The 13,906-nt window shown below is 38.7% G+C and overlaps 1 protein-coding gene across 1 annotated transcript; it reads right to left on the bottom strand.

Annotated features, from left to right (window-relative positions):
• Window positions 1-5,085: 5,085 nt before the first annotated feature.
• Window positions 5,086-12,205, bottom strand: LOC109010884 (low affinity inorganic phosphate transporter 4-like). The gene is made up of 2 exons (XM_018991832.2): window positions 10,714-12,205; window positions 5,086-5,156 (listed from the first exon to the last, which is right to left on the bottom strand). The coding sequence occupies exons 1-2, from the start codon at window positions 12,203-12,205 to the stop codon at window positions 5,086-5,088; spliced, it is 1,563 nt and encodes a 520-aa protein (XP_018847377.2).
• Window positions 12,206-13,906: the final 1,701 nt, after the last annotated feature.

Here is a 13,906-nt window from a genome sequence, read left to right as displayed (position 1 = left end):
ATAAATGAATTACATAAAATTAAACTTATAAATTGATACGATTTGATTTGATACTTCAAATTATAAAATTATTTTTATTATAAATTAGATTTAACGAATTATATAAAAATATTAATGTGTAAGTTTAATTTTATGAAATCTATTTTTGTCAGTAACATTTGCTAAATTTTGAATTAGAATGAGAAGTATCGAAGAATCTGCCCTCTTCATCGAGTGGGATTGATACTCTCTTGAATTACTGATCTTTTCATCTTTCTCATACTACTAAAAACTTCAAAACTGGCAATTTTTAAATGATTGGAATTAAAAACAAGAAGTAAACATTGAAGAAATCATTCGTTAAAATAGAGAAAACAATTTCTCAAGGATTGAATGAAAAAGACGATGAGAAAAAGGCAGAAGTTCGAGTGCTTACTGCCAGGGATCATCTACAACAAGCAGGCTCTATGGCCAAATGAGTACTAGTGATGAGGGATATACCAAACAGCTTGCAACCGTCAACTCCCTTAGATTTCACTTCTTTTTGCAAAAGCAGCGTCCGTGGTTTCATCAATGTTGGAGAAGGGGGAATCTGGGACGTTACTTGTCGGGGGCAGCAAAGGTAACAACAACTTGTTTCCAGGATGCTGCTTAACTTATGCTGCAAGAAGTTTCATGCAGCTAGCATTCCATATCAAATGAGGGATTCAGAATGGATTGGGAACATGCGAGGAAGTTAGATCTTTGATCCTGATCTAAAACATGCTTCTTCATCCAATCGGCATTATGATCAATAAGGCGCCAACTGAATTTGCGCGTAGGGGGTCCGAGAACCAGACATGAATTCCTATAGCTCATTTCATTCATCGATTTAGGATTACAGTCATCTCGTCCCTCTCTTAGAGTAAAACTAGATTCAGTTTGATTCATATTCTGAGTCTGAGTTCATAAAGCGAGGTTTTGAGCAGTGTCTGAGTCATTAATCTCAGCAAATATACCTTCCATGGTTGATTCTGTAACTCCATCTTTACTCCATTTTTTTTAATTCCAATCCTGTTTCTGACTGAATACCATGCAGAAAATTATGTAGCACGGTCCGTGATATCTATATTGTCGAATTTTATTTGGTTGGTTGGATGTGGATGGAAATTAGGCATCTGAAGAGGAGTTGCTGGGTTGCTTTTTCTGTTTTTTTGCTTTTGCCTTTTACTTTTCTGATGCTTCCTTCTATTTTTCTTACGTTCTTTAAATGGGATTGGTGTCTATTAAGGCATATTTCAAAACTGCTCCAGCAGATGAAGCTCACAAAACAAACTTTGGCAACATTCTCTCAAGCACAGATAAGGCTCCAGCCACGTCACATAGCAGAGATAAAAGAATGCACTAGATGGCTCTAGAAGGATCCTTTTATAACAGACTTGTATGAGTAGTATATAAATATCAGTGTGATATTGAACGTTTGTAGAGTGAGAGAGGATGAATACCAAAATCTGTAAAAACTGTTAACGTTTTTGAATGAAATACTTTCTGTGTGACTTTTCGTAGAACACTTGCTGGTCTCTTTATGGTACCAGAGCATTAGAGGACTAACGTCCATTTCCTTCCTTTCTACAAAACCAAGGAACCCGAAAAAACCAATCCCACCATAAATCCCAGAGTTATCAACTCAACCACTCATTTCATAACTTAGAAACTCTCCATTAACAATTACCTATTATGGAAAGCCCAAATCCTCCCATTTCTCAAAGGTCACCAGTTGTTCGGCTTTGTCGATGGTTCTATCCCCACTCCCCCTTCCACCATTGATGGCCAACCTAACCCAGATTACACAAAATGGATTCTGCAAGACCAATTACTCATCTCTGCCATCAACTCTTACCTGATCGATATTGTTCTCTCCCAAGTTCTTGATTGTAATACCTCACGAGAAAGTCTGGTCCACTCTTCATAGCATGTTTTCGACTCAAACCTCAACCCACATCATGCAAACACAGTTTCAACTAGCCACCCTCAAGAAAGGTTTCGAGAATATTACCTAGTACTTCCATCGAGCAAAATCCTTAGCTGCCTCTCTCGATGCAGCTGGCCAACCTCTCTCCCTCTTTGAGTTTATTATTTACCTCCTTGCTGGCCTAGGAATCGACTACAAGTCTTTTGTCACCTCCATTACCACTCGACGCGATCCTCTGTCCTCTTCTCAAGTTTATGGTTATTTGCTTAACCATGAATCCATACTAGCCCACCAGGCAGTCCTCTTCAAGCCCATATGACAATCACCAGGTCTAATTTCCCATCCTCTAATAGAAGCCGTGGTCGTGGTCGTGGTCCTCGACGTGGTCGTGGCATTGGCCGTGTCCCTCACACAAGCTCTAATCTCTTTTCTCATCAGTCTACCACCAAACTCGTGTGCCAAGTCTGCCACAAAACTGGTCATACCGCGTTATCATGTTATGATCATTTTAATCAGTCTTACCAAGCATCTCCACCATCCTCTCTTATTGCTCACTACACAAACCTCCCACCCTTCACCACTAATCACAGTTCCTGGTTCCCAGACACGACAACCACAAATCACTTCACAGCAGATTTCTCTAATCTCAATTTAAAATTTGCTCCCTATCATAGCATGGAACAAGTCAACATTGGAGATGGCTCTTCTCTTCCTATCTCAAACACTGACACTGCTAAACTTTACATATCCAATGGCAAATTTCTTCTTCGAAAGCTTTTACATGTTCCTGAAATTAATCAAATTCTTATATCTATTCGTTAGTTTTGCTTAGATAATTTTGTTTATTTTGAGTTTCACTCTTCTTATTTTCTTGTGAAGAATTTTACACACCCAGGAGGTGCTCCTCTAGGGTCCCATTAGGAATGGTCTTTACGAGCTTCCCACCGATGCCGAGCTTACCTTTTCCTCCTCAGCTACTGCATTTATTGGTGAACGAACCTCTTCAAAAATTTGGCACTCTCATCTCGGGCACCCTTCTCCACAAACCACTTCCTTCACCCAGTGGCGGACCTATTAAGGGTCGGGGGGGCCATGGCCCCCCCAAGTTTGAAAAATATATATATATATATATATATATATTAATTTTTCTTGATTTAATAGGATTATATTAATCTCATATTGTGTTGACCATCTCTCTAAAAAATTATCTTAGTCTCTTTTACAAAATTATTTTGATCTTATAGATTATTTTGACTCAGAAATAGAATAAGAAATATTTTATTATAGTTTTAACTTTGCTCGGCTCCCTACAACAAATTCTTGGTTCCGCCACTGCCTTCACCATTTGTCATTTTTAGCTCCCTCTTAGAACCAATATTGCGCTCACTCCATGCTCAGCTTGTGCTTAAGCCGAGTCACATGCCCTTCCTCATCCACTTGTCTTCTCGGTCAAATAAAACCTTTCAATTATTGTTTCTTAATATTTGGGGACTGGCGCCTGTGTTGTCCTCCTTTAGTCATATATTTGATCTTTTCATTGTAGAAGATTTCACAAAATATATTTGATTTTTCCCATTTCATGCAAAATCTTATGTATCCACTATTCTTTTGGCCTTCTTGTGTTACGTTAGTAACACTTTTTCTTTAAATGTCATATGTATTCAAACTGACTAGGGTGGCGAATTTTGTCCCCTGCCCTTCATACTTAAATCCTTTGGCATCACTCACTATATAACTTGTCCATACTCACATGCTCAAAATGACAGTGTCAAAAGACGCCATCGCCATATAGTTGAAACCGGGCTGTCACTTCTGTCTCATGCCTCAGTTCTCGCCAAATATTGGATTGAGACTTTTCAAATTGGTGTTTTTCTCATAAATTGAATGCCCACACCGATTCTCTAGAACATTTCCCCATTCCAAGCCATTTTCAGTCATTCTCCTAATTACTCTTTTTTGCGTACCTTTGGCTCAACATGTTGGCCTAATCTACGTTCATTTAACCATCATAAAATGTTATCTGATGTTATATTTGCCTAATCTACGTTCTTTTTTTCAATCTCTTTGGTATGCATGAAGTGTGGAGCTAGATCAGGTATATATGTATATATGAGCCACATAACATATATAAATATCCCAATCCATGTATATATATGTATATATAACAAGATATATACTGATCACTGACAGCTTTGTGGTCACCCCCAAATGTTATCTGATATCATCATCTCCTCATGCCTCGTCATAACGATTGTTTCGTCTGCATTGTCTTGAGCTCCTATGCCTCATTAATAAAAAGGATAAAGGGTACTGCTCATTAGTTAGATTGAAGATGATCAACTACATAAAACCAGTTGAAGTTTAACCTCGAGATCAGGTACTTATTAGACTGTTTTAACGAAAATGAAAAACAAGAAAAGGTCCAACAACAACATCACAATTACTTGTAGAGGAAAACACCTCAATTAATTACTTATTTGTATAAATCCATACACTAAAAGCACGAAATAAGATGAATACAATAATAAAGTTACGTATTTTTCTTTTTTTTTTTTCCTCATAAAATGGATTTCCGCTACCAATTGTGTGTCTTCATGGGATATACTCCTGATCATAAAGGATATAATTGTTTACACATACCTACTGGACGAACCTATATTTCTCGGGATGTTCGATTTAATGAGGCCCATTTTCCCTTCATGACTCTGTCCAGTTCATCACCACTACTGGGCTCACTTCCTTGTTTATTCGGTCCCATGGTCTCCCAATCTCCATTGTTTTCGCTGGGCCCATCTCCTCAACTCCTGCACCCATCGACAATCCCATCCCTATATCTCACCTAGGCCCACTCCAGCCCCCTTCATCTTCTCAGTTACTTGAGTCTTCCTCTCCAAAGAATAACCCTAATCCCTCACCCACTGTGCCATCTCCTTCCTCCTCATCCACTGTCTCTCCCTCACCTCCACCTTCTCGGCTTCTCGGCCTGTGGCATCCCATCTGATGATAACCAGATCTAAATCTCTCATTCACCGTCCTCTCCAACTTTCCGATGAAACTATTCCATGGCCTCCCCCCAAACCATCCATCTGCCTCACTGTCTCGACACCATCTCCAGTTCTTGAGGAACCTTCCTCCTATGCCGAAGCCTCCAAATTTCAGGAATGGCGCATTGCCATGAATATCTTCAAGCCCTTCTCCATAACAAAACCTGGATCCTCATTCTTGCCTTATCCAATCTCAATGTCTTAGGATCCAAATGGGTCCTTAAGATGAAACGGCATGGTGATGGATCTTTTGAGCAACGCAAGGCTCGCCTTGTTGTCAAGGGTTTCCATCAGCAAACTGGACTCGATTACATAGAGACTTTTAGTCCTGTTGTGAAACCAGCCACCATCTGTCTCCTCATTTCCATTACTGTGCAAAATAGATGGCCTTTTCACCAACTCGACATTCAGAATGCCTTCCTACACTGAGACCTAGAAGAGGACGTCTACATGCAACAACCCCCTTGATTTGTAAATTTTGACTTTTCTACTCACATTTATAAATTGTGCAAATCTATTTATGGTCTGAAACAAACTCCTAGGACTTGGTTTTCTAAGTTGAATACTAAGTTTTTAGCACTAGGGTTTCAAGGTTCCAAATCTGATTCATCACTTTTTATTTTTTCTACTCCTAGTGCCTTGGTTTTTGTCTTAATATATGTGGATGATAGTTGTGACTGCTCTCATTCTACTCTTATTACTGATTTGATTAATGCTCTTAGATCATCCTTTCTTGTTAAAAATCTTGGTGCTCTACATTACTTTTTAGGTATAGAAGTGGTTCATACTGCCACTGGTTTATTCATGTCCCAAACACAATATATCTCTAACTTGTTATCCTGCACTAACAAGCAACAATCAAAACCAGTGTCCACCCCCATGTCTACCTCGGTAAAACTTACTGCCCTTGATGGCAACTCCTTTAAAGACCCTCAACTCTACCGTAGTGTTGTCAATAGTGTAACACTCGGGCCAGCCAAGCAACTTTACAAAAAAAAATTTTATTTTAGTTAAAATCATTTGGGATTACGAGTAAAAATTTTTTGAAGAGAGTTTGAGCCTAAGATATTTTTGGCGGTGTATAATTTTTTTTTATAAGTTTGATATTTAGGTTTTAAAGCTTAATGGATCAAGTGGATATTCATCAAAATTTATAGGATAATTATATCTATACATATATATATATATATATTTTTTTTTCTTTTAGTTGATTAGAGACCCGAAGCTTTAGATAAAAGCAATGCATTAATCTCGTTCAGAGCCCAGCCGTGAGATCGCGCGGGTGCAGACTTCATCGCATGGCGTCCAGCCAGTTCTATTTCATGCACGTCCATCCTTTCCTTTTTAATTAGGTTTGTTCTGCTTTCTACTTATAGTTATGTATAAGTTTAGGTCTTCTCAACCCTAGTTCATGTGCCGCTGCCCTCATTTTCACGCCCCAGCACACAAGAAACCGTGGCCTTGCAGCCAGTCCCTACACTTCCGTAAAGCACCAAGCTGCAAGCCTCGGTTGCGTTCAGCAGTTCCGCCACTTCCACAGCCAAACCAACGTGTAACCACTTCCCCGAACCCAGTCCACGCGGAACCTCAACCGCCACCCAATGCCTGCATAGCATCTGTTGCAAGCCACGGAAACCCTCTGCTTTAGACAACCGAAACAGAGCCACGCCTACAGCCACCCCAACTCCTCGGTGCCACCTGCCACGACTCACCCACGCCCAGCGTAGTGCCGTAACACCTCTGCTTAGCTGCTTCTCCGCCGCTCGAAACCGAGAACCACCCCCACCTCACTGAGAAGCCTCTGCTTCCTGCGCCAAAAGCAGAGCATTTACTGAACTCCACCGTAAGCCACTGCATAACCAGCACCTGTTTGCACCGAAAAAACACCATAAAATCGACGGAAACCGCCGGTCGTGACATCCCCGTCACCCTGCGCAGATCGGTGAACCCAGAACCTCCGCCATTTTCGTTTCCTCTCGGTTGCTCTCTCTCTCTCATCTCGCACTCTCCGAACTCTCTCTACCTCTCTCGTGCGCTTTCGCCGCCCAGCGTAGGTGGCCTCGCCACTGCATGCTCTCCTCGGCGCCCAGCAGCACCACCATAGTTCCTGCATCCGCCCAGCTCGCCGCCATCGCGGCTCCATCTCTCGGTAAGTGCTGCTGCCGCCAATCACTGGGTGATTCCCGTGTTTTGTGTGTGCAGCAGTTTTTGTTTTCCTTTATAAGTGATTTACGTACATATATATATATATATATATTATATTTCATAGATATATATATATAGTGGTAACTTGATAGTTGAAGTTATTTCCAAATTTACCCCTTTACATTCCAGAAGTGTGTTTTCGGATGAAGGGTATTTATTTATTTATGTATTTTTGTTGTGATGTTGAAATGAGTTTTGGTTTTAAGTCTCATAAAACATTATTTTGTGTAGAAAATATTTTAACAATATTGTTAACAAAAAGAGGTAAACCTATTTTTAAGAGAGGAGTTTTGCATGGCGTATTTTATAAGACTTTTAAAGTAATCTAAGTATTCTATTAATTTATAATATATTGTTGGTACTATAGATATTTTTGAATATTACTCTTTATTGAGCTCCGCAAATGCCTAAATACTTGCTCGATTAAATCTCTTATTCGGTACGGATTTGATTAAGTGGATATTGGTGGTTTTAGAAAATGGTGGTATTATAGGAATTATTAGAATTCTAGGTCTTGAGGATTTAAATAGGTTCTTAGGTTCAATTATTGAAATACGTGATTGATTGAAAATTTACTGAATTTACGTAATTTTATAGGTGACGATTAATATTTGTTCGGCTTCGTTGAGGAATCTTGAAAGATTAAAGAGTTCTAGGTAAGCGGGGTTCCTATGCTAGATTTGCATAAAAATAAAATGGACTGAGGTTGATTTTTGAAAATAAACATGTTTTGTTATGAAAATATATTTGAACTACCTCAGTTATTTGTTTCTGCATTACTCACGAGATTCTGTTTAAGAATAAAGTATTTTCTAGCATGACTGGTGTAGACATGAGCTATTTTGTATTTTGCTTCTAAACTCTGAAAAAGAGAGCGAATATGAAAGTTTGTGCATAAAATAATGTTTTGTGATTTCTGAAAACTCTGTTCTGTTCTGAAGATGGTCTGTACTCTGATATGATATGCTTTCTGAAAATTCTGTTTTGTTCTGAAGGTATTCCATATTCTGATATAATGTGATTTCTGAAAACTTTTGGCATGACATTCTGAATTGGGATGTGGTTTGTGGATGGCGACCTATTTGACCTACCACGGGTGCTAATAGTGGCTTCTGTTTGGGTTGGTACCAACTGTTCTGTTTCTGGTGCACCCACTTTGGAAACAAAGTGGTTTTCTGGTGATCTTTCCTGTGTGCACACTCGGGGCTCCGAGAATAAATAAGGGGAAGATTCACATTCTGTTTCTGCTCGGTTAGCTACCGGGGTTTGCACAACCCTACCACGGGGGTTAAACATGGCCTCTGATGCGATATGATACTCTGGTACGATGGCGGCCAGTTATGCTATGCCAAAAGAATTTGAATAAGAATATTTTTGAACTTTCGCTCTGATATTTTTATAACATGTTCTGACCCTGCATTATGAAAATAAAAAGTGTTTTGTTCTGCATTATGAAATCTGTAAATGCTCATGTTTGCATACTAGTATATGTTCTCTGTTTACTGAGTTGTTGATAACTCACCCCTATCTCCATAATATGTTTCAGATAATTTTGATGCAACAGCTGGAGATCAGGGATATGAAATACTTGCAAATTTTGTGGATCATAGAAGACTATGTGCCCTAGGGTACCATGACTTTTGGAGAGTCTTTTGGTAGCGTTGATATTTTATGTGGCTTTGGTATGTTGAGTATTGGATATTTTTAGTCCTTGTGGAAAAGTTTATCTATATCAATGAGACACCACTGATGTGCCTTATGTAGGAACATAGATATTTGTGTTGAACAAATAGGTTAATATGTTATGGAGATTCTGGTTTATTTTAAAAGTATTATTTGGAAATGATTTTTAAGTGATATGAGTTAACTCTCCGGACCCTCTGGGACGGGGCGTTACAAACAGTGTTCAATATCTTGCCTTTACTCGACCAGACATTTTGTTTGCTGTTAATAAAGTCTGTCAATTCATGCATTGTCCACGTCTTCCTCATTAGCAAGTTGTCAAGAGGATTCTCTGTTATCTTCGTCTCACTCCCAATTTTGGATTACATTTCTCCTCCTCTTCTTCTCTTGTACTCACTACTTTTCTGATGCTGATTGGGCTGGCTGCCCGGATGATAGAAAATCTACTTGTGATTTTTGTGTTTATTTTGGGACTCATCTTGTGTCGTGGGGCTCTAAAAAGCAACCCACCGTTGCAAGGTCCTCTATTAAGGTCGAATATAAAGCAGTAGCCAATACTACTTGTGAATTAATTTGGTTACAATCTTTGCTAAGGGAACTTGGTATCTTTCTTACTATCCACCTACACTATGGTGTGATAATATTTGAACTACATATTTGTCAGTTAACCTTGTTTTACATTCTCACACTAAACACGTTGAGCTTAATTATCATTTTGTGCGAGATCGTGTGGCGGCTAAAACACTTCAAGTCTCCTTCATGTCAAGCAAGGACCAACTTATAGCCGACATTCTTAATTACTAAGCGTCTTTCCACCGCCAGATTTTCTGCTCTACAATCAAGCCTCACTATCATACTAGTGTCACTTGCATCTAGGGGGGGATATTAAGGCATATTTTAAAATTGATCCAGCAGAGGAAGCTCACAAAACAAACTCTAGCAACATTCCCTCAAGCATAGCTAAGGCTCCAGCCACGTCACGTCACATAACAGAGATAACAGAATGCACTAGATGACTCTAGAAGGATCCTTTCATAACATAATTGTATGAGTAGTTTGAGTAGTATATAAATATCAGTGTGATATTGAGCATTTGTAGAGTGAGAGAGGATGAATACCAAAATCTGTAAAAACTGTTTTTGAATAAATTCTTTTTTTGTGACTTTTCGAATAACACTTGGTGGTCTCTTTAGTGTCCACGTGGAGTTTTACATTTTTGTTAAGTACGTATAGCATTTCTCTTAGCTAGCTAGCCAGGACGATCGATGACGAGCACAAATAACTATTTAAATTGTTTTCGTGCAGGTATCTGTGTTGAAGAACTTGCACCCAATAATTTCTAGTGATTCGAATCGTGAGGGATATATATATATATATATATATATATATATATATAGTGCAACGAAATTAACATTTCACATTCAACTCCATATATATATATATATAGTACTAAATTAGCATATGTATTACAGAGTCACAACAACGGAATTAAAAAAGTTCATCCTTAGCCAAAGCTTCTTTGAAATCACAAGTTCATTACATTTAACAGCTCTTATTTGTAGGACACTACAAACCACAAATGAAACACAAGTACTCATGTGTGTATATAGATTATACATCAGAGCAAGAACCCAATATTGTTTGATAACTTATTTTGACTCATAACGTAATGTATGACGTTTCATATATATATATATATATATATATATCATATACGTACACATTAACTTCTTCGTATCAAAGCAAAATATATCACCCTTCACATTGCCTCCCCATGGGTTCCTGCAGTTCGATTCGCACCTGGTAATTGTCTAGCAGAGCTCTGTGTCTCGTTGCCGCCCGCATCCTCACCCGATATTTCCTCCAAAGACCTCCCCTTTGTCTCAGTCACTAAGAATGTGCAAAAAAAGCCCAACATGTTGGTGACAGCCAAAAACATCATCGCCTTCTTAATATCTTTTGCTTGACCATCTAATGTATAGTTCGCCACCCCAAATGCGCCAACCATTGCACCAGCCTTCCCGGCAGCTGCGCTTATAGCATGGCATGTCGACCTTAACCTGGTTGGGAACAACTCGGCTGGAAGCACAAAGGTGGTGCTATTAGGCCCAAAATTTGCAAAGAAAAATGTTAAACCATACAAAGCCGCGAACAAGGTGCCATGATCCTTGAGGTAGTCGTATTTGACCCCTATGATAAGCATGAAAGCGGACATCATGAAAAACCCCATGAGTTGGATCTTGAACCGTCCTAGCTTCTCGATGAAGAACACGGTGAACCAGTAACCAGGGAAAGTCCCGAGCAATGCAAGGACAAACATGGCGCGTGACGTCTCAAATACCTCTCGTAAAGCGCTAAGGTCAATGTCCTTCTTTATTAAATTCATTGCCGGAAAAATATCTTTCTGGGTCAGGTTTTGACTGTAAAATGCTATATCCAACAAGAACCATGTGCTCGTTGTACCTATTAGATGAAGCCCGTGACGATTATAAAACTCCATAGAAAGCAACGGGTAGCTGTTAGCAGCCTTGAATTGGGACAACTTTTCTTGTTCAGCTTGGATTTCAAGATCAAGAACCCGTCCCATATCGGCGGCAGCTTGTTTGGCATTCCCCTCGATTAAGGCAGTATACCGACCTGTTTCAGGCATTTTCATTCGCCAATAGTAAGTTAAGAGCGCCGGAACGGCTCCTATCATGAGAACAATTCTCCATAGATAGTCTCCCTCCCGTTCTACGGAAAGAAAGTGATCGTCCCAGAATGGAACAGTTTCATAGTAGCTTAGAAAGATCTTTGAAAGTATCATGGAAACTAGGCCCGCGAATATAATCCCCACCCCCTGCATCGCAAACACTGCAGCAATGAATGCCCCACGAGTTGTTTTGTTAGCATATTCGGACATGATCGTGGCTGAGAGTGGATAGTCTCCTCCAATGCCAAACCCTAGCCAAAACCTGAAGAAACAGAGCGTTGTTATTACAGATCCTGCAGTCGTGGTGCCGAAGGACAAGCCGGAGCATATGGCACAAACAACCATGATGACTAGAGTGAGGCCGTAAACTTTTTTACGACCAAGTTTATCACCCAGCCAGCCAAAGAACAGTTGGCCTGTTAGCGTGCCAACTAGCGCAACGCCAACCACGGCATTGTTAACCGCGTGGGGGAGCTTTCCAGGCTTACTGCCAGGAGCATAGTAGAGACGACCCAAGAGTTTTGAAACAGTTGAGATGCAGAAAAGGTCGTATGCATCAGTGAAAAACCCCATTCCGGCGATGATGATAGCAGTGATGTGGTACCATTGTGTGCGAGCAGAGTCAAGGGCGTCTAGCACAGCTAAGGCCATTTCTTTTGGTTTCTTTTCTTTTTTGTGCCCTATCTGGGTTTGATTTGTGCAGTACTGAATTCTATGTTGCTCATTTTTATAGTTGGTTATGAAGGAAATGATAATGAAAAGAGGAACGTTTAATCCTAGGTTTCGGGGGGAAAGACGAGAGAAATTAACAAAGTAATATTTGAAGGATATTCCATTTGCATAGATATAATAAATTAAGGATATTATATATAATGTCGCTCGTATACATGACCTACCTAATAAAAGACAATATGGCCAACCATTTAATTAATTACTAGACGAGAGCTTACGAATATACCTGCTCGATCCACAGAGACGACGTTGGATAAAGATCATCAAATATTTTAGTTTTTTATACTAATTACCTGAACATGATATATTGTAAGGTAGCTAGCTTTGGTGCCAATTTATGATCTCCACACGGCAGAAAATGTATGTACACCAATCATGATGTGTCAAGGGAAAAAAACAACATTCCATTTAGTTTGGATTGTTTTTGCAGCCAAGAACATGCATGCCTACTTAAGATCACACTCGCAATAAATAATTAGACAATGGAAAATGCTAAATGCATGTTCTTAAGAAAAACTTATAAAAAACTTATTTCTCTATACATGCACTTAGTTTTTGATATGCTGAAAATCAAGAAATTTGAAATTCAAAATTTAAATTTAAAAAAAAAACTAATTAACAAAATAAATCTTGTAATTAGTAAAAGTGTAAATAAAACGATAAGTACATGTAGCATTACTCTTAGACAATTTATAGCAAGATACAACAACTAATTAACCTATATCTATTGAATTTTCTCAAAAGCGTGAATCCGGTTTGCCACGTGGATGTGTGGTGTAGGAAATAAGAATCTACAGAGAAAATTCATACTAGATGTATTAATTAATATAAGGATGTGTCTTAACGAGTATTTCTAGCGCAGCATACTGATATTTTTTTTTTTTTTAAAAAAAAAAAAGGTAAATGCTGTTCGTTTTCTATAATTAGAAAATAGTTTTTTTTAATTCTGATCTATCAAGAGGTTTTGCAGCTTTAGGGTATGGCCGCGCGCGTGCATGTCTTCTTCCTGTTCCTATTGTTTGTACATGCCCATGGGTTATATGCTTTGGCTTCGCTTTCTCTGATCTGGAATTAGAGGTTGCATATCGATCAACCTTAAATTAAGCTGTCCAAGTTGTTGTTGTGATCGCACGTTGTACAAGTTGAAATTAAAGTACATAGGTTTCTTCACCTTATAATTAAGGAAATGGCCAAATAATATTGTGCTTATTGAAATGATCCGGGACAAATATGTGTGTATATATATATATATTTATATAAGAATCATATATATAGATATTCACTAAATCAAAGACACTAAGGCGCCATTGTTAATATTAGATGTTACTTTCCATTTTCCAACAATATGCAGCAGCTAGCATGCATGTATCCAATTTTTTTTTTTCTTTTTAATATATTAAGCAATAACTCCTCAACATAAAAGGTACTCAAAGTAATAAAGGTTGGCCGATTTCAGGGAATAATTCAGGTGATCTGTAAATTTTAAAATAAATCAAACTTTTTTCTTCCCTAAAATTTCAAAAACTAATTAGATTCACAATATTTTTTACTTCAGCCCACTAGCAAAACCGTACCACGTACGTACTAGCGCTTGCCTTAGAAATTAAGCCATGTAATTGT

This window comes from Juglans regia, chromosome 13, assembly GCF_001411555.2.
Source record: "Juglans regia cultivar Chandler chromosome 13, Walnut 2.0, whole genome shotgun sequence".
In the NCBI taxonomy this organism is placed as follows: domain Eukaryota; kingdom Viridiplantae; phylum Streptophyta; class Magnoliopsida; order Fagales; family Juglandaceae; genus Juglans; species Juglans regia.
The sequence above is the reverse complement of the archived record's forward strand: the minus strand, read 5'-3'. Positions and strand labels throughout refer to the sequence as shown.

Coding starts and splice junctions, on each gene's coding strand:
- LOC109010884 (XM_018991832.2), bottom strand. CDS start 12,205: ATGGCCTTAGCTGTGCTAGACGCCCTTGACTCTGCTCGCACACAATGG. Junction 5,157..10,713: donor GTCTTTGGAGGAAATATCGG/GTGAGGATGCGG, acceptor AGATTGGATAAG/GCAAGAATGAGGATCCAGGT.